The 20,615-nt window shown below is 37.0% G+C and overlaps 1 protein-coding gene across 2 annotated transcripts in view; it reads right to left on the minus strand.

Moving 5' to 3' along the window:
* ERAP1 (endoplasmic reticulum aminopeptidase 1) overlaps positions 1-20,615 on the minus strand; it is a 216,039-nt gene that overhangs the window by 99,360 nt on the left and 96,064 nt on the right. For both annotated transcript variants that reach the window (XM_053701510.1, XM_053701509.1), the window contains one exon: positions 9,879-10,033. In XM_053701510.1, coding sequence (XP_053557485.1) covers positions 9,879-10,033 — 155 coding nt within the window. The remainder of the gene's footprint in view (positions 1-9,878; positions 10,034-20,615) is intronic.

Raw genomic sequence — 20,615 nt, forward strand, 5'->3', positions numbered from 1 at the left:
AGAGCTAATTATTCTTTGATATATATGAACCTTAAAATAAAATGAAAGTTAATATCAACTCTTTTAAATATCAGGCTATTCGTCTGCACACCTTGATTTATCACCTTAACATAACACCTGTAATTAAACAACTGCGTAATATGTTGACTGGGTGATCTAAAGTACCAGTTTCTTTGTCAGGCCGGATTGGCTTGGTAAAAATTATGGCTTTGCAAAAACTACTTTATCCACATCAAATGCTTCTGACCCTGTTAACACAAACAGACATCCAAACTATCACAATTATATTGACCAATTTCACATGGAATAACAAAAATCAACCTATCAGTTGTGTAAAGATTTTCTTACCTATAGATTAAAAGGGGTCTAAAATTCTCAAATATACAATAGCATAAATGGGTCACATTGTGTTTGACTGGTTGATGGGAACCTTGTACTTTAATGATCAGACCATAGAGAACTTGGTTTAGACACTTGATATATCCTGACTAAGCATGTCAAGACTACAATTGTCCTGTAGTATGAAACAGAAAAAGCAGAGATATGTCTCTTTAAAGAGTTAGAAGATAAGTCATTACCCAAATCGACTTGCAATAAGAAGAATTCTTGGAATTCTAAAAGAATGCCAGCTAAAACCCTGTTTTTCAAAAGCAGAAAATAAACAACTTTCCAAATCCTTTGAGAAATTTTACTTTATGACCTGAAATAAAGTGTTACAGCATCAATTAAACCTCGGCTATAAAAAAAAAAAAAAGTATAATCTCTAATCCATCAACATGCGAGACTCGATATCTTGATGACTGGAGAAAGCTTGCCATCTGAATCAGATTCACAAACCCAATTTCTGTGGGGCCTGACTGGTGCATTAAGATTAATGAATGCTCCATTCATTTTGAACTGTGACTCTCTGAAACAGAAGTCATCATTTCTATCTCTTGGATACCACATTGTTTCCTAATCTAGTAGAAAACTACTTGAAGGAGAAAACATTCCTGTTGAAGGGATTACCTACTAGGGTAATCTGCCATGGTTTCCTACCTGGGATGTGAAGTATAGAAACATTTTCTGTGTCCAATCAAAAAACTGAGACTTCATAAATTATTGCTAAGAAACTGCATGTTCATCCTTGATGAAGGATATAACTTAAGATACAGCTGTAATATAGTCTGAATTAAAACTCTGATAACGCTTCTCCCTTCAGAAGAGGAATGCTTTGAAGGGACTTAAAGATAATTATTGGTAACCTTGACTCCAAAGGAAACCAAACTCCCTGTGCTTTCCTGGACCTCCACAGTGAACCCCACCAGAGAACGGTGTCTGCAGACACTTTCCAAGTTCGGGGAATAAAGGATGCCCCCATAAAAATATTTTGGAAATATATCCACAGGCAGAGATTGCCTCACTGAAGAATCCCATAGGATTCTATGAGATAACGGAGTGAATAATTTTTTTACCATTGTCAAAGCATGCAAATATGAAACCATGCAAAAGGAAGAACATCTAATGCTGCAATCAATAGACCTAACACTTTCATACATTGAGCTACAGATGGGTTGGAAATTTAGTGCATTTGTAAACAAAATTGGCTGTAACTTAGTAACTGATCCCTGATGCAATAGAGAAAGCTGCAGAGTCTAATATAAGCCCTAGAAAAGAGACTCTTGATAAGCTCTTAAATTAACTCTCCAACCATGTATTCAAAGAAAACAGTAGAATGTTGGTATGAAATACAGCTGAAGGAAAAAAATGGAGCCTGAACCATTATGTTGCCCACTTAGAGCCACTGAACTACATGAGTACTTATTACAGACAGAGTTCCTAGGACCTTCTTAAAAATTCTGGGAGCTGTAGACCAAACAGAAGAGCCACAAACTGAAAAAGGTTGCCTGAAAAGCAAATCTAGAAGCTGTAGTTCGTCTAGGAATAGGAAGAAAGGCATAATTCAAATTAAAACATTGACATAAATTGATCCTGTTGAATAAGTGGTAGAATTGTCCAGATTATTACTATTTTGAATAAAAAGGTGTAAACTGCCCCCTACCAGAAAATAATCTAAATTGAGGCCAAACATTCCTGCTAAATTCATTAGAAGAAGATGGCTCATAGAATGCTCGGCCTTGTTCCAACTGGATTAAACTTCCAGGAAGATCTGGAAGATTCAGATCATTTTAAGGAGGAGGACGATTTTTGGTTCCTACCCTGATAAAAAGGATTTTGCCTTAGACTAGAAAATGTATTTTTCCTCAATACACAGTGGAAATGATAACGTCAAGACCAAGCCCTTTTGGTCAGCACTGCTAAAGTCATATACTTAAATAAAATAACATTTTGTCAACAATGGAATCACAAATAAGTGCATTAGTCGACTTTAGAAATTTCAAACAATTTTGAAAATCTTCATCGATAGTGTCTGAGATTTGCTCAGACAGATTGCAACACTAGAGCAGACACAACTGCAACAGAAGCAATGTTTGCTGAAAAAGGCCTTTTGATGAAAGATTACCAATTTCCTGTCCATGTGGTTCCTAAAAAATGTACTATTCACTAAGGGAATAGTAGTGTGTTGGCTAAAGCAAAAAGCACCATCCACCACTTGAAAAGTTTCCTAAGACTCTACATTAGCAGCCTGTAAAGGAAACATTGAATTTAGAGGACGGATTAAAAGAGAAGACCAGGCTTGGTTAACTCTCTGAAAATTATTTTAATAAGAGCTTCAGGAACAGGAAAAAAAACTCCTGTGACTTAGCATAAGGTATAAAAATTAAATCCATTTATTTGGGAAGTTTTTCTTCAGATGATTTAGGGTCTTAGAAGCCTAAAGTACAAAAAACCTCTTTAAACAAAGAACTAAAATGTTCAAGCTCAAACACAAAAGAGGTAAACTATGTGTTTTGATCCGTAAAAAAAAACTCCTGATCATCTTTAAAAAAAAAAAAAAAAAAGAACAAAACAAGAACAAGAACAACAACATGTCACCTTCAGAAAACAACCTCAGGTGTCTTAGTCTGAAAACTATAAGGGCATCCTAAGGTGTTCTGATCTCTGATGATGCAGAAGAAGCTGATAATGTAGCTTTAAGATGACTTTAAGACATATAACTTTTTACTTGGAGGAGACATAGCTGCCACAACTACAGACTGCACAAACCTTTAAATCATGGAGCAAAATCTAAAGCACTCACTTGTATTGAGGAAACAGAGGAAGGACAGATTCGTTTAGCGGAAGAGCAGCTTAGACTGTTAGATGCCTAATGTTATCCATTCAGGAATTGCAAAGATGAACTGGTACCAATAATGCAAAATAGAAATTTATTTTTTTTTATCAGTGGATCTACCCTCAAAAGGATAATGTAAAGTTAGTGGGGCTAAATTTCAGTATGCTCCATGAAAGAATACACAAAGAGAGAAATCTTTTTTTTTTTTTACTGTAAATAGAATGTTTGGAAACAATGTAACTGAGACATATGAGACAGACAGCCTTGGGCAATAAGTATTAAAGGGAAAACCACCTTGTGTAATAGTAATTAATAATAAAGCACTGCATAAAAATCTAGCCCAGAAATAATAATTAATAAAAAAAGATCTTACCCTTTAGTAATAAGACATTTGAAAAATGGCTGTTGCACTCAAAGGAGCAGTTGAGGAATTTCAAAAAAAAGAGAGGGTGAAGCAGCCCAGTTACTAACTGCAGTGTGAATTCAATGCAAAAACAAACAAAACAACAAAAACTTAAGATCTATACTATAATCGCGTTTGTAACGCGTACGTCGCCTTCGTCAGTTGCGCACGCATCCTCAACGGAATGTTGGCTGTGCGCGCAGCTAAAAGAATATTGGCTGCGGGCACAACCAAAAGAATCCACCTGGATGCAGCGTAGGCAAACGAAGCATTAAGAAAAAAAAAACACGCAACCGCACGAAATATTAACGAAAAAACATGTAACCGCCCGCACGAAATAACAAAAAACACATAACCGCCCGCACGAAATAACAAAAAACACGTAACCGCCCGCATGAAATAAAAAAAAACTAACTGCCCGCACAAAGTATTAACAAAAAAACAAAACTCCTAAGCACCCGCAAGAAATATTAAAGGGACAGTCAAGTAAAAAAAAAACTTTCATGATTTAAATAGGGCATGTAATTCTAAACAACTTTCCAATTTACTTTTATTACCAATTTTCCTTTTTTTCTCTTGGCATTCTTAGTTGAAAGCTAAATCTAGGAGGTACAGTATATATGCTAATTTCTTAAACCTTGAAGGCCACCTCTAATCTAAAAGCATTTTGACAGTTTTTCACCACTAGAGGGCATTAGTTCATGTGTTTCATATAGATGACATTGAGCTCAGGCACGTGAAGCTCCTAGGAGCAAGCACTGATTGGCTAAAAATGCAAGTCTGTCAAAAGAACTGAAATAAGGGGGCAGTTTGCAGAGCCATAGATACAAGGTAATCACAGAGGTAAAAAGTATATTATTAGAACTGTGTTGGTTATGCAAAATTGGGGAATGGGTAATAAAGGGATTATCTACCTTTTTAAACAACAAAAATTCTGGTGTTTACTGTCCCTTTAACAAACACCTAAACCGCCAACCCCCACAAAGCAAAATAATAAAGTAATTAACCCCTAATGTGCAAATTAAACAACGCAAATAACAATTAAAATATTAACCCCATAAACCACCAACCCCCCACATCGCAATAAACCTAACTAACCTATTAACCCCTAAACCGCCAACCCTCCACATCGTAAATAACTAATTTAATTACTAAGCCCCCTAACCTAACACCCCCTAAATTAACCCCAATTACATAAAATAAAAAAATACTAAGTTACAATTAAAATAAAAAATCCTAACATTAATTTAAAAATAAAACCTAACATTAAATTACAAAAAAATTATCTAAAAATTACAAAAAATAAAAAGTCTAAAATTACAGAAAAAAAATAAACAAAATTATCAAAAATACATTTTTTTTAACCTAATCTAATACCCCTATGAAAATAAAAAAGCCACCCCAAAATAAAAATACCCCCTAATCTAAACTAAACTACCAATAGCCCTTACATATTGACAAAATAGGTTTAAATTTTTTGTGTCTATAAAACAAGGGAAGCTGCCATGTTGTAACTTAGCTTACTTTCTCTGCTGTGGCCTATTAGAGACAGTTATAAATAGGTCACTAGAGTGTGCAGCCAATGGCTATGTGGAATATAACAGTGTTCTGCACTTCCATTTCTAACAGGAATTAAAAAATTTACAATTTCAGATTGGAATTACAGGAAAAGGGGACAAATTAAATAATAAAAGTATATTGCCGAGTTTTTTTATATATACGACTTATTTTATATTACCATCTCAAATGGCTAAATTACGAGTCTTGCGTTAGCCTTAAAAAGCAGCGTTGAGAGGTCCCAACACTGCTTTTTAACGCCCGCTGGTATTACGAGTCTGGCAGGTACAGGTGTACCGCTCACTTTTCTTCCGCGACTCGAGCATACCCCAAATCCCTTTACGTCAATTGCGTATCCTATATTTTCAGTTGGATTTTCCTAACGCCGGTATTACGAGTCTTGGAAGAAATGACCGGTAGACCCTCTCCTGTCAAGACTACTACCGCATTTAAAAGTCAGTAGTTAAGAGTTTTATGGGCTAACGCCGTAACATAAAACTCTTAACTAAAGTGCTAAAAAGTACACTAACACCCATAAACTACCTATTAACCCCTAAACCGAAGCCAATCCCACATAGCAAACACTTAAATACATTTTTTAACACCTAATCTGCCGACCAGACATCGCCGCCACTGTAATAAATATATTAACCCCTAATCCGCCGCACTCCCGCCTCGCAAACACTAGTTACATTTTATTAACCCCTAATCTGTCGTCCCTAACATCGCCGACACCTAACTACATTTATTAACCCCTAACATGCCGCCCACAACGTCGCTGCCACTATATTAAAGTTATTAACCCCTAAACCTAAGTCTAACCCTAAATCTAACCCCCCCTAACTTAAATATAATTTAAAATAAATCTAAATAAAATTACTATTATTAAATAAATTATTCCTATTTAAAACTAAATACTTACCTATAAAATAAACCCTAAGCTAGCTACAATATAACTAATAGTTACATTGTAGCTATCTCAGGGTTTATTTTTATTTTACAGGCAACTTTGTATTTATTTTAACTAGGTACAATAGTTATTAAATAGTTATTAACTATTTAATAACTACCTAGCTAAAATAAATACAAATTTACCTGTAAAATAAACCCTAACCTAAGTTACAATTACACCTAACACTACACTATCATTAAATTAATTACCTAAACTAACTACAATTAAATAAAATTAAATAAACTAAAGTACGGAAAAAAAAACTAAATTACAAAAAATAATAAAATAATAAATTTTTTTAAAACTAATTACACCTAATCTAATCCCCCTAATAAAATAAAAAAGCCCCCCAAAATAATAAAAAGCCCTACCCTATACTAAATTACAAATAGCCCTTAAAAGGGCCTTTTGCGGGGCATTGCCCCAAAGTAATCAGCTCTTTTACCTGTAGAAAAAAATACAATACCCCCCCCAACATTAAAAGCCACCACCCACACACCCAACCCTACTCTAAAACCCACCCAATCCTCCCTTAATAAAACCTTATACTAACCCCTTGAAGATCACCCTACCTTGAGACGTCTTCACCCAACCGAGCAGAAGTGGTCCTCCAGAGGGGCCGAAGTCTTCATCCGATCCGGGCAGAAGAGGACCTCCAGATGGGCAGAAGTCTTCATCCAGGCGGCATCTTCTATCTTCATCCATCCGGAGCGGGTCCATCTTCAAGCCAGCCGACGTGGAGCATCCTCTTCCAACGACATCCAAATGAAGAATGAAGGTTCCTTTAAATGACGTCATCCAAGATGGCGTCCCTTGAATTCCGATTGGCTGATAGGATTCTATCAGCCAATCGGAATTAAGGTAGGAAAAATCTTATTGGCTGATGCAATGAGCCAATAGGATTGAAGTTCAATCCTATTGGCTGATCCAATGAGCCAATAGGATTGAGCTTGCATTCTATTGGCTGTTCCAATCAGCCAATAGAATGTAAGCTCAATCCTATTGGCTGATTGCATCAGCCAATAGGATTTTTCCTATCTTAATTCCGATTGGCTGATAGAATCCTATCAGCCAATCGGAATTCAAGGGACGCCATCTTGGATGACGTCATTTAAAGGAACCTTCATTCTTCATTTTAATGTCGTTGGAAGAGGATGCTCCGCGTCGGCCGGCTTGAAGATGGACCCGCTCCGCTCCGGATGGATGAAGATAGAAGATGCCGTCTGGATGAAGACTTCTGCCCGTCTGGAGGTCCTCTTCTGCCCGGATCGGATGAAGACTTCTGCCTCTCTGCAGGACCACTTCTGACGGTTGGGTGAAGACGTCTTAAGGTAGGGTGATCTTCACGGGTTAGTGTTAGGTTTTATTAAGGGGGGATTGGGTGGGTTTTAATGTTGGGGGGGGGGTATTGTATTTTTTTTTACAGGTAAAAGAGCTGATTACTTTGGGGCAATGCCCCGCAAAAGGCCCTGTAAAGGGCTATTTGTAATTTAGTATAGAGTAGGGCTTTTTATGATTTTGGGGGGCTTTTTTATTTTATTAGGGGGTTAGATAAGGTGTATTTAGTTTAAAAAATTGTAATTATTTTATTATTTTTTGTAATTTAGTGGGGTTTTTTTTCCGTACTTTAGTTTATTTAATTTAATTGTAGTTAGTTTAGGTAATTTATTTAATTATAGTGTAGTGTTAGGTGTAATTGTAACTTAGGTTAGGGTTTATTTTACAGGTAAATTTGTACTTATTTTAGCTAGAAAGTTATTAAATAGTTAATAACTATTTAATAACTATTGTACCTAGTTAAAATAAATACAAACTTGCCTGTAAAATAAAAATAAAACCTAAGATAGCTACAATGTAACTATTAGTTATATTGTAGCTAGCTTAGGGTTTATTTTATAGGTATTTAGTTTTAAATAGGAATAATTTAGTTAATGATATTTATTTTATTTAGATTTATTTAAAATTATATTTAAGTTAGGGTTAGACTATTTTAGGGTTAATATATTTATTATAGTGGCGGCGACGTTGGGGGCGGCAGATTAGGGGTTAATAAGTATAATGTAGGTGGCGGCGGTGTCCGGAACGGCAGATTAGGGGTTAATAATATAATGTAGGTGTCTGCGATGTTGGGGCGGCGGATTAGGGGTTAATAAGTGTAAGATTAGGGGTGTTTAGACTCGGGGTTCATGTTAGGGTGTTAGGTGTAGACATACATTTTCTTTCTCCATAGGAATCAATGGGGCTGCGTTAGGAGCTGGACGCTGCTTTTTTGCAGGTGTTAGTTTTTTTTCCAGCCGGCTCTCCCCCATTGATTCCTATGGGGAAATCGTGCACGAGCACGTTTTGCCAGCTCACCGCTACCGTAAGCAGCGCTGGTATTACAGTGAGATGTGGAGCTAAATTTTGCTCTCCGATCACTTTTTTGTGGCTAACGTCGGGTTTAAAAAAACCTGTAATACCAGCGTTGTTTGTAAGTGAGCGGTGAGCTTAAACTGCTCGTTAGCACCGCACCCCTCCTAACGCAAAACTCGTAATCTAGGTGAAAGTGTTTAATGTCCCTTTAAAAGGGCATTCAGCTCTTTTTCAGCCCAAAAACCCTAATCTAAAATAAAAAGCCACCCCAAAAAAAAAACACAAAAAACCCCTCAAAACTAAGCCCCAAATAGGTACTCGCCTGACTTCAGGAACGAAGGCGGTGCGGAGGTGCGGAGCTGGCTTCCCCAATGCGAGGATCTGGAGCGGCGGTTCTCAGTGGCGTGGAGGCTCTTCTTTATGCGATTGTCCGCTGCACACTGAAGATTGAATGCAAGGCACCCCATTTTTATTGGGGTACCTTGCATTCCTATTGGCTGAAATTTTGAAATCAGTCAATAGATGAAAGCTACTGAAATCTTATTGGCTGATTTGAACAGCCAATAGGATTTCAGTAGCTCTAATCCTATTTGCCGATTTGAAAATGTCAACCAATAGGAATGCAAGGTATTGCAATTTGAATGCGGTACCTTCCATTAAATTTTTAGTGTACGACGAGATAGGATAAAGAGGAGCCTCCACGCCGCTGAGGACCGTCGCTCCGGATCCGCACATCGGGAAAGACCTCTACGCACCACCTTCGCTTCGGATGAGGACAGAAGGTGATGGAGCCGTCTGGAAGAAGACCTTCACCGTCGGACTTCAGGAACTGTGAGTACCTATTTCAGGGTTAGACTTTTTTTGTTTTGTTTTTTGGGTGTGTTTTTTTTTAGATTAGGGCTTTTTAAAAAAATTTAATGGGTACTAAAGAGCCGATTGCCCTTTTAAGGGCATAGCCCATACAAATGCCCCTTGTGGGGCAATGGGTAGCTTAGGTTTTTTTTAGACAGTTTTTTTTTGTGTTGGGGGGTTGGTTGGGTGGGTGGGGGTTACTGTTAGGGGGTAATTGGTAAAAATTTTTAGGAAAAAGAGCTGTTTAACTTAGGGCAATTCCCTACAAAAGGCCCTTTGAAAGGGCTATTGGTAGTTTAGCATTTTATTTTTATAGGGATATTAGTTTAGGTTTAAATATTTTATTTTGGATAGCTTTGTTTATTTTTTTCTGTAATGTTAATTTTTTTTATTTTTTGTAATATTACCTTTGGGGTTTGTATTTATTTAAAAAAAGACTGCCCTTTGGGCAGGCTTATCGCCTAGTAAAATATAAATGTATTAGTTGCATTTGTCTGGGTGAACTAGTTTTATATATTCTGTAAACTCCTTTATTATTTGTTACCAACCTGGTGAGCCAGCTCATGAGCAATAACCATAGTAACCCAAAGTTTGCTGGATGCAGATGATCGCTTAGGATCATAAAGCAATGCAGATTCTCTGTATGTAGTTAGGCCCCAATTTTCCATAGCACCAGACTGAAAGTCAGGAATAGCAGCTAGGTCTAAAAGCAAAAACAAAACAAAAATATAAATACAACACATATATACACATAAATACATATACTGAGCACAATATATCAAACAATAACTAATGAGTACCAGCACCTTTGTTTAAACAAAAAGGCACTATAATATTTCTTTTAAATAAAAATGACCATTTTCCATGCAATTAATTCACAAAAGTTTTATTATTTTGGTAAATGCATACTTACTTTCTGCGTTGCTTTTTATATTACTATACATTTCACATTGTGTCCTTTCAGTATTATTGCATTTAAGCTTTGCACATTTTCATTTGTTATTTAATAATAAAAATTTTGATCTAACAGTGATTTTACACATTTTGATTATGCTTTCAAAGTGTCTGTTACTTTAATAACTTAGAATCATACTTTGTATATTTCAGTGTAGCTTTTAAAAATTACATTCCACTTTGTATTTTCTCCATTGTAAACTGACAGTTTAAAAAAGTAGGAGCCGCCGCAGAGTTTCCCATTCAGGTGCCAATGACGGCTCAGAGCCGTAGCTAGCACTCTCCCACCTTGAGGGAGATCTGGGGGCTCCCACCTCCTCCTACCCCGGCGATCGGGTCTGTATAGTGACAGGCATCGCCGGGGCTTCACATTTTGCATGGTGACGTCACGCGCAATGACGTGATAACATCACCGCGCAACTTTATTAAAAAAAGACAACAAGTATAGGGAAAGGGAGCATGCTGCTTAGAAGCCTGTATCTCAGGCATCTAGGCAACTACAGGCCCCCAAGACCCACCGTTGGAAAGGGGATCTGGGGGGGGGGGGGGGATTTTTTTAAAAAAATTAAAAAACCCTCAAATCAGCTTAGCACCCAGGTGGGAAAGTGCTTAGCACTCAAAGGGTTAAGAAGCAGCGGTTGCAATACCGCTGCTCCTTATGATTGACACCGGCTGCTAGCTGCTGATTGGCCGCGGATGTGCAGGGGGCGACATTGCACAAGCATTTCTTGTTAGCGGTGCAGGGCGGACATGATTCGCTTTAACGAAATATGTCTGCCCGGGTTTTAATAAATTGACCCCTATGTCTGAAACCCTCTCACAAGTCTTGTGAAATTTTTTAAGTAATTTAAACAAGCAAGTCTCACTGATTTGTCTTGCCGATTGTATGCAGGTGAAGTTTGCTCAAAATTCACAATACGCATAGTTTAACTAACAGAGAAGTAATATATACTAAAATATAGACAAAAGCAAGTTAAATTGTAGTGAAAACATTTCAGTTTAATTTGGAATTGATGCAAACTGAGCGTTTATATTCTTGTATCGAAGAGAAAATGTGAGTACCCTTTTGGCTAGATCATTTTCACTGCTTGGAACTGTGTTTGGTGATCTACACATGAGGCGCCCCACTATGTTTTCTACTTTATAGTACCTTCTGGAGATTCCTGTGAGGAGAGCAGCCACCATCATCTTATCTCCTAGGGAGGATTTATATGACTTCACTGTTGGTGCAAACCACCTGTTCCTGCTGAGGACTATTGTAATATCTTTGGTTTATTGGTATATGTATAACAGTACCTGCATTTTTCCTTTCTTGCATAGCGCCCACTCTGTTTTTCTTTTATATAGTGAGATTGATATATTCAATTGGGGGGGAGCAGCTTATTTTCCTTTTTTGTTTTTTTATCTTGTTGTTTATCATGTTATCTGTATTGGAAAGTTCCTCCAGGAGGCTATCCCACTAAAAAAGATCAGGTTAATCTTAGTGGCAATAAATCAATTGGGAGCCTATTTTCTAAATTGTAGGACCTGCTCAAGACAGAGCATAGACACTGGTGGGATCTTGATACTTTAAAAAAGTATAAAGAGAAAAAAACAGTGATCAAAGAGAGTGTTCAAAAATTGCTCCTTTAAAAATAATAATGCCTTATTAGAAAAGTGGTTTTCTATTCTTGATGAAGACTATCTTGTTCTTTTAAACTAATAGACTTACTTATCTCGCATAGACAACATCTAGTTGATGAGACAGCTAAGGAGATAGACTTAGTCCAAAAAGAACTTAAATGGACATAGAAACCCATTTTTTTTTCTTTTATGATTCAGATAGAAGTAAATTTGAAAGTTGTTTAAAATGTTATTATCTATTATTTAATTTGCCTCCTTCTATTGTTATCCTTTGCTGAAAGGTTTATCTATGTAAGCTCAGGAGCAGCAAAGAACCTAGGTTCTAGCTGTTGATCGATGGCTGCATATATATGCAGATTGTCATTGGCTCACCCATATGTTGTTAGAAACCAGTAGTGCATTGCGGCTCCTTCAACAAATGATACCAAGAGAATTAAATGAATTAGATAACAGAAGTAAATTAGAAAGTTGTTTAAAATTGTATTCTCTATTTGAATCATGAAACAAATTTTTTGGGCTTCATGACCCTTTAATGATTTTAAAGAACATGATGATTATCAGAGGTAGAATAGTCAAACAATCAAGGCCTCTGATAGTTTTCAAAATGAGCTAATAGAAAAGAAAAATCTTAAAATGGCTAGGGATGAGGAGGATTACACCAAAGGCATTGTTCACACATACAATAAGAAACCCAAAGTCAGCACTGATACAAACCATAATGAGAATTGGACTGTTGTACAACATAAAAAAACAGACTAATATGAATAGTAGGAATAACCAGTACTCTGGTAATAATAACAACAACAACAACAACAACGCACCCTTTAGGGTTAACAACCAGCAACAATATCATAGCCAAAATGGTTACTATAGGTCACAATGACAGAATGAGTTTGAAAATGTCATTTGGAGTATAACTCCTCATAGAACCATAAATAGAATGCATAATAATAAGCCCAAAAAATGGGGTTAGTTGAGTAATCATTAAACTAATCATGAAATCCCCACTCATAAGTATCAGACCCTTGCTGAAAATAGCTCCACTAATGAACAGACAGAGGTCTTTCATGAACAACAATATAGGAGAGAAGAGGGACAATCCACCACCGGTAACATTAATTTTTTTGGGGGCAGACCCCTGGCCCCTCTCTGGACCAGAAACAAACCTCCCCAATACAAAAAAAGATCATTCCCAAACGAGGAAGAAGGAAAACCCTCCAAAAATCTCTCCTCCCACAATTTGCCTAATGATGAAATCAGAATTTTGGGTAGAGGTCTTTCTTATTGTCCACCTAATTAACCCAATTTATTTAATCTATATGTAGATCTGAATGCTTATACGAGAAAATTGTCTCTACAGAGATTCTTTACAACCAAACAGCTAAAAAAATATAAATTGGAAGGTTTGCCCATATTAACAAACACAATGAACTCTAGGGATTTAGAACAGGTTATTTAAACCGATGTTAATGATATATCTAATAATTTGTTTGAAGAAGTTATACATACTCCTTTGGCACTTCCCTCATCATTCAACCCGCCAAAGGAAAAATGCTCTTACATAGATGTCTTCCAACAGTTTGTGTTGGAGGATTTAGAAAAAACTTTTAAATATAATAAAAAAGTCAACACACCACACTATGGCCCAATGACAAAAAAGAGCTCTAGACAATCTTACTAACAACCTTTGCCTAGTAATTCGCCAGGCAGATAAGGGAGGGGGGATAGTGCACCAAAACTATGAGGACTATGTAGGGGAAGCCAATAGAATCATGCAAGATTATAAATATTATAAAAAGCTCAATGGGGGATCCCACTGAGATGTTTAGCAAATCTCTAAGGAGAATTATAGAACAAGGTTGTCTTAAAGGGATCTTAAATCTTAAATCAAAAAGAAAACAGTATTTACTCCCAGATCATCCGAATGTTCCGTTTTACTACCATCTCCCCAAGATCCATAAGGATCATGTAAAACCCCCAGGAAGGCCCATAATCACAGGTATTAACAGCCTGATTAGTTTGTCCAAATATATAGATGTCTATCTACAGAAACATGTGGTAAATTTACCATCCTACATTAGAGATACCACAGATCTCTTAAATAAACTAAGATTAAAACAAATAGTCTTATGCTGACCTACGATGTGGGCTCTCTTTATTCGAACATAGATCAAAAATTGGGATTAGAGTCAGTAAACTCATACTTAGAGAGTGATATATACCTGCCCTCCTCTCAGCAAGATTTCATTTTAAAACTTTTGATTTATCTTATCCCACAAATATTTTCAGTACTTGGACGAGTTCTATTTACAGATCAAGGGAATGGTCATGGGTACAAGGTTTGCCTCTAGTTTTGCTGACCTCTTCATGGGTGTTTTTGAAGATAGATACATCTATCAGGCAGACTGGAGAAAGAACCTGGTATTCTATGGCCGTTACATAGATGATCTCATATTCATCTGGCGGGGCACCATCAATACAGTTACAATGTTTGTTAATAATCTGAATCATAATACAATGGGTCTATCATTTACACATAACATACAGAAAATTGTATTCTTGGATGTCACATTGGAGTGGGAGGCTAATGGTAATGTGTTGTCTTCCACCTATTTTAAGAGTGTGGACAGCAACAACTTCTTAGATATTTCCAGCAACCACTTAAACAGCTGGAAGACGAACATTCCTTACAGCCAGTTTAGATGCATTTGGATAAATTGTAGTACCAGAGAATTATTTGATAGTCAATCACAGGTACTGATTGATAGATTTAGAGAAAAAGTATCCGTGTAACCTTATTAATGACAGCTATATGAAAGCTAGAAATTTTGATAGAGACAGGATTTTAGAAGCGACCCCGAAGCCCGATTCCAAATTGGGAGAGGAGAAAATATATCACCCTTCGTTTATTACACAAATTAATTCTGAGCACAAACAGATTAGACAAATATTACACAAACATTGGCCTATTGTTCTGAAAGATCCTTACCTTAAGGGTAACTTATCTAATAATATGCAAGTGGTATTTAGAAGAGCACCCAGAAGCTAGCACCCAGCAAAATAGTAATGTCTAAAAAGAATAACATTCATAATGTCTGCAATAGATCCCAGCTCTTTAGAAATAGTGATTTAATTGTTTCCCTTAGATGCAACAAAGCTAGACGCCACATGTTTGATTATATTACCCATGGAAGTAAAACTTTAAGATTTAATTCTACTGGTGAAATAATTGATATTAAAACACATATCAATTGTAGCACTGACTTTGTGGTTTATGTACTTACCTGTGATTGTGGCCCACAATACTTGGACCGCACTTCCAGAAAAAGTACGTATCAGATGAAGTGAGCAATTGAGAAATATGAAAAAATGCTCGATGAAGCATGTGTCTAGACACAGTACCATTTGTCATGACAAAAGTCATAAGACTTACAGATTACACCCTTGGAAACGACCCAGAGATCCGTACAGTATAATAGATATACTTGTTTGCGCCAGAGGGAGACATATTGGATCTACAGAAGTAGAAGTCTCTTTTCCTCTCTGACTTAAACAAAGTATTGGATCTAGCTGTTTTCGAATACTCTCTTGAAAATACTGCTGTGTGTATATATATATTTTTTATATGGTGTCCTTTTTTCTAATGAGGGTAATTAGTTCCACTAAGTGGTATATGTCGACATTAGACCTCTAATTACTATATATATGGTCTCTTGTCTTTTTAATTATTTTTGCTCCCTTACATATTTTTCACATTTTTCATAAAGAAATCACTTTACACATGTAGGGGCATATTTAAAAATGTGCAAGCGGACATGATACAAAGTAGTGTATCATTTCTGCTGCACATCAACGCCCATCGATAAATGCTGACAGCATACGCTGTCGGCATTTATCATTGCACCAGCAGTTCTTGTGAACTGCTGGTGCAATGCCGCCTCCTGCAGATTCGAGGCTAATCGGCCACTAGCAGGGGGTGTCAATCAACCCAATCAAATTCAAATTAAGTTTATTTCTGTCCGCCGCCTCAGAGCAGGCAGACAAGTTATGGAGCAGCGGTATTTAGACCGTTGCTTCATAACTTCTTGATAACTTCTGTTTCCGGCGAGCCTGAAGGCTAGCCGGAAACAAGGGGCCTCAAGCTCCATACGGAGCTTGATAAATATGCCCCATAGTCTTCACATTATTACAATTATCACTATAGAACGCTGTATTTATTACAATATATCCAGTGAGCACAGTATATATCTGATGGCCACAGTTATTATTAGACCTGGTTCTACACCTAAAGTTAGTATTTTATATACAGTATATATATATATATATATATATATTTATTTATTCATAGCTTGAAGTCACATTCCACTACACTAACTCAACACTGCAATATGGCTGATTGCTGGGCAGTACATCAAGGTAATTTTGATAATTTTACACATAGTTTATACCCTATATAGGACAAACAAAACACTATGTTATTGGGATGGGTTGCATACGAGGGTCACATTGAATATGCTAAAATAAGGGGTCAAAGCAGGGTAGCCCGGCAGTTTCCGCACATCACTACACAATAGCTTTTACACACTCATCGGAGATGCTATGTCCACATTACACATGATTATATAGTGCACAAATAGTTAGGAGTTATCGGCTCATATAATCTGGTTGGTCTATCACGACATATACCGTCCCTATTTAGCCTATTAGCCAGCACAGGTCATGTGATTGGATGGTTTGCATATGAGGGTCACATTGAAATGAGCTACAAATATGCAGTTAAGCGGGGTATACCAACGCATTTGGCACATCATTACACAATAGTTTACACACACACATTGGAGATTCTCCACCCACACTACACATGGGAATATTGTGCACAAACAAACAGTTAGGAGTCATTGGTTCATATAACCGGTTTGGTTTCCACAACATTTACCACCCCTTTAAATCTTATTGGCCAACATAGGTCATGTGATTGGATCGTCAATGAGGAAGTAAGTCAAATGCATGCAAACTGAATATTAGTACAAAGTATCGTTGGGACATTTTTAATATCGACATGGTATGATCTCATTTAAGCAACATGGTAACAGCTCTTAGAGTTGGAGTAGATCGCAACTAGATCAGTTAGTTACGGACAGTGATAATATGGGTATTGTATGTGTCTAATACTCACAGGGATTGGCTACAAACAAGAATCTTAGTTGAGTGAATAACATATAACATCGACATATGCCATTTGGTGCTTTTTTATAACAATTTTTACGACGTTAATTGCTCCATATACAATTGGAGAGTTTGTGATTTTGTAGATTGCTCCACATGTGTAAAATACGCCCAAAATGGGCGATCCATAATTTGATTAGCTACTCTAGTATTTAAAAAGGTTCTATTCTCATATGGTGCTACATGTCTGATGAAACGGCTGCCCATTAAGCCGAACGCATTGCATGTAAGGGGTCTACAATGATACCCCCTTTTCACCGATTGCTTTTTGTTTTTAACATGATTTTAATAAACTGGTTTTTAACTGAAGCTAAGTGATAGCACCTTCATTTACTCATTGTGGAGCACACCATTGGTTCCTGTGTTTCCTGTATGCGACCTTGCCTTTTCCTGGAGAGGGTGAGCTGATACACCCAGAGTTATCAGTCTGCCACTGCTACCACATTAGGGTGCTTGTCCTAAATGTGAGTACCCTTTTGTCTATATAAATTTCACTGCTTGGAACTGTGTTTGGTTGATCTACACATGAGGCGCCCCTCTATGTTTTCTACTTTATAGTACCTTCTGGAGATTCCTGTGAGGTGGAGAGCAGCCACCATCATCTTATCCCCTGGGGATGATTTATATGACTTCACTGTTGGTGCATAGCACCTGTTCCTGCTGAGGACTATTATAATATCTTTGGTCTATTGGTATATGTATAACAGTACCTGCATTTTTCTTTCTTGTATAGTGCCCACTCTGTTTTTCTTTTATATCCCAGAGAGCTTCATTACTTGCTATGGAAGGCATCTCTCTTGGATTTCCAGGTTCCTCCCCTTGCCTTAGAAATTTCAGTGAATTCTGACCCTGTGAAGTCAGCACTATATTCTCTCTTCAAACTAGAGAATGTTCAATTATCTGGCCCATAGAAAGTAATGACACTGACAGTTTTCAATTTTAATTTAAATAAAAATCATACAAAGTGCAATCTAATTTATAAAGGATACACACACACACACATATACATATACACAACACACAGAGAAAGTCCAGCACTTGCTTGCAAGCTCTAGCTAAGATTAAAAGCAAAACTGGGAGAGTTAGCCAAATGGGACAAGCCTAGGTGCCACGTCAAGGTCTCTCCCAAAACCTAGGTCCCTAATACAGCCATACAAATGCAAGCTCTCAATCAAACAAAATGGGAACCAGTCAAGGGTACAAAGACTTAGACATATACAAAACACCCTAGACATATACAAAACACGGAAGGGGACTGCACTATTTTCCCTATGGGCCTTGTACCCAGACTTGTCTGGGGTTAGCTGCCTGGGACTCTGGAGATAGCACAGCTTCCTGAGAGTGCTATTGAGCACCCAGTGCTGAGCATGTTGCAGGGTCATATGATGTGTACCCAATGCAGTCCCCTTCCGTGTTTTGTATATGTCTAGGGTGATTACATAAGTCTGTGAACCCTGACTTGTTCCCAGTTTGTTTGATTGAGAGCTTGCATTTGTATGGCTGTATTAGGGACCAGGCTTTGGGAGAGACCTTGATGTGGTACCTGGGCTTGTCCCATTCGGCCAGATGCGGTAACTAACTCTTCAAGTTTTGCTTTTAATCTTAGCTGAAAGCTTGCAAGTTAGTGCTTGACTTTCTTTGTGTGTTGTATTAATTTATTTTGTAATTTTCCCTATGAGCCTTGCACCCAGACTTGTCGGGGTTAACTACCTGGGACTCTAGAGACAGCACAGCTTCCTGAGAGTGCTATTGAGCACCCATGGCTGAGCAAGATGCAGGGGCACAGGATGTGTACCCAGTCCAGTTTGAGAGTGCAGTCCCCTTCTGTGTTTTGTGTGTATATATATAAGTGCAAAGTTTAAATGTAATAGCGTTTAATCTGAAGTGTAAATTGATATAAAATAGAAAGCACAAAGTGTAAATGCAGCAGAACTGTCATGTTATGCAGTGCTATATTGCACTGGGCTTGTCTCTCCTTCACATACAGAAATGCAGGAAACGCCCCTTGGAAAAGTAAAGCAAAATCTGCCTTTTTAATATTTCTCTAGGAATCTCGCAGTGCTGGAGGATCATTTTAGAATATCTCACCTGAGAGGAGAGGTTTTAAATATCAGGGCCTTTGTATATATACAAAATTATTTAAAATGGTATAAAACTACCTTAAGTTGCAAATAGTATAATTAGTATCTAAATGACATAAGATATTGCCATTTACACTTCGTTTACTTTCCCTCTCTCAAGCTGGGACATTTTACAGATGCAAATATACAAATATTCCAAAATCCAAAGTATTCCGAAATCCAAATCTTTTAATATACATTGTACATTGTCACTGTGCTATCACATATTAACTTAAAAGATTAAAGTTATGAAGATTTTTTTATTCAAATCCCTGGGAAGAATCTAACAAAAATCAGCTACTTAAAATAAGTTTTTTATAGCAAAGCATAAGAACTGAAAACTTTTTTTTTTTTTGAACGATACTTTAAATACAAAAAGGAGATTTTATATATATATATATATATATATATATATATATATATATATATATATATATATATATATATATATATATATATATATATATATATATATGAGGCAAAGATAAGAACAGAAAAGCGCACAAAAGTACCTACATAGTGCAAATCAGTTTTATATTTTTAAAAAACACACATAAATATATACAAAGTGAGCCCCTTCAGGGTGTCTACTCACAAGAAATGCCCTCAAACAAAATGAGGTATGTACAGGCTCCAAACAGTTAAATGTTCACGGCAGTTCTGGTTGTTTTTGCAGTCCCTGCTTGCTCAATGCTGAATGGGTGTCCCAGTTCCCAAGATTGAATATACGGGTTACACACTTAGGTATGTCCTCACTCAGCGTGGGCTGAGTGTAGATTGTCCCAAATAGAACCGCTGCAAAAATGCGGCTAGTAATGTTTGAAATTACCGCTCCCTCGGAGCTGCTCAATCAGCTGTTTCACTGATGTCGAGACGCAAGGTGGGCGTGGCCTTACGCGTTTCGTGGTATCCTCACCACTTCGTCAGAGGTACCTCATTTTGTTTGAGGGCATTTCTTGTGAGTAGACACCCTGAAGGGGCTCACTTTGTATATATTTATGTGTGTTTTTTAAAATATAAAACTGATTTGCACTATGTAGGTACTTTTGTGCGCTTTTCTGTTCTTATCTTTGCCTCAGATCTTTTTTTCTATCCGTGGGATAACGGATGTGTTTGTGAAAACAGCAGCCAGTACCTACCTAGATCCCCTATCACTGTGTGGGGCCATCATATATCCTTTTTTCAAATATACTAACAAATTACAGTATTAAGGTTTGTTCAAAATTGTATATACTGCATAGAATTGATATTGAGTTCAAGTGTTTGTAAAATCTTACTATATATGTGGTATATTCGTTCTATATATATATATATATATATATATATATATATTAGAAAATATACAGATTAGCACCTAGGTGG

Source organism: Bombina bombina, chromosome 2 (genome assembly GCF_027579735.1).
Source record: "Bombina bombina isolate aBomBom1 chromosome 2, aBomBom1.pri, whole genome shotgun sequence".
In the NCBI taxonomy this organism is placed as follows: Eukaryota; Metazoa; Chordata; class Amphibia; order Anura; family Bombinatoridae; genus Bombina; species Bombina bombina.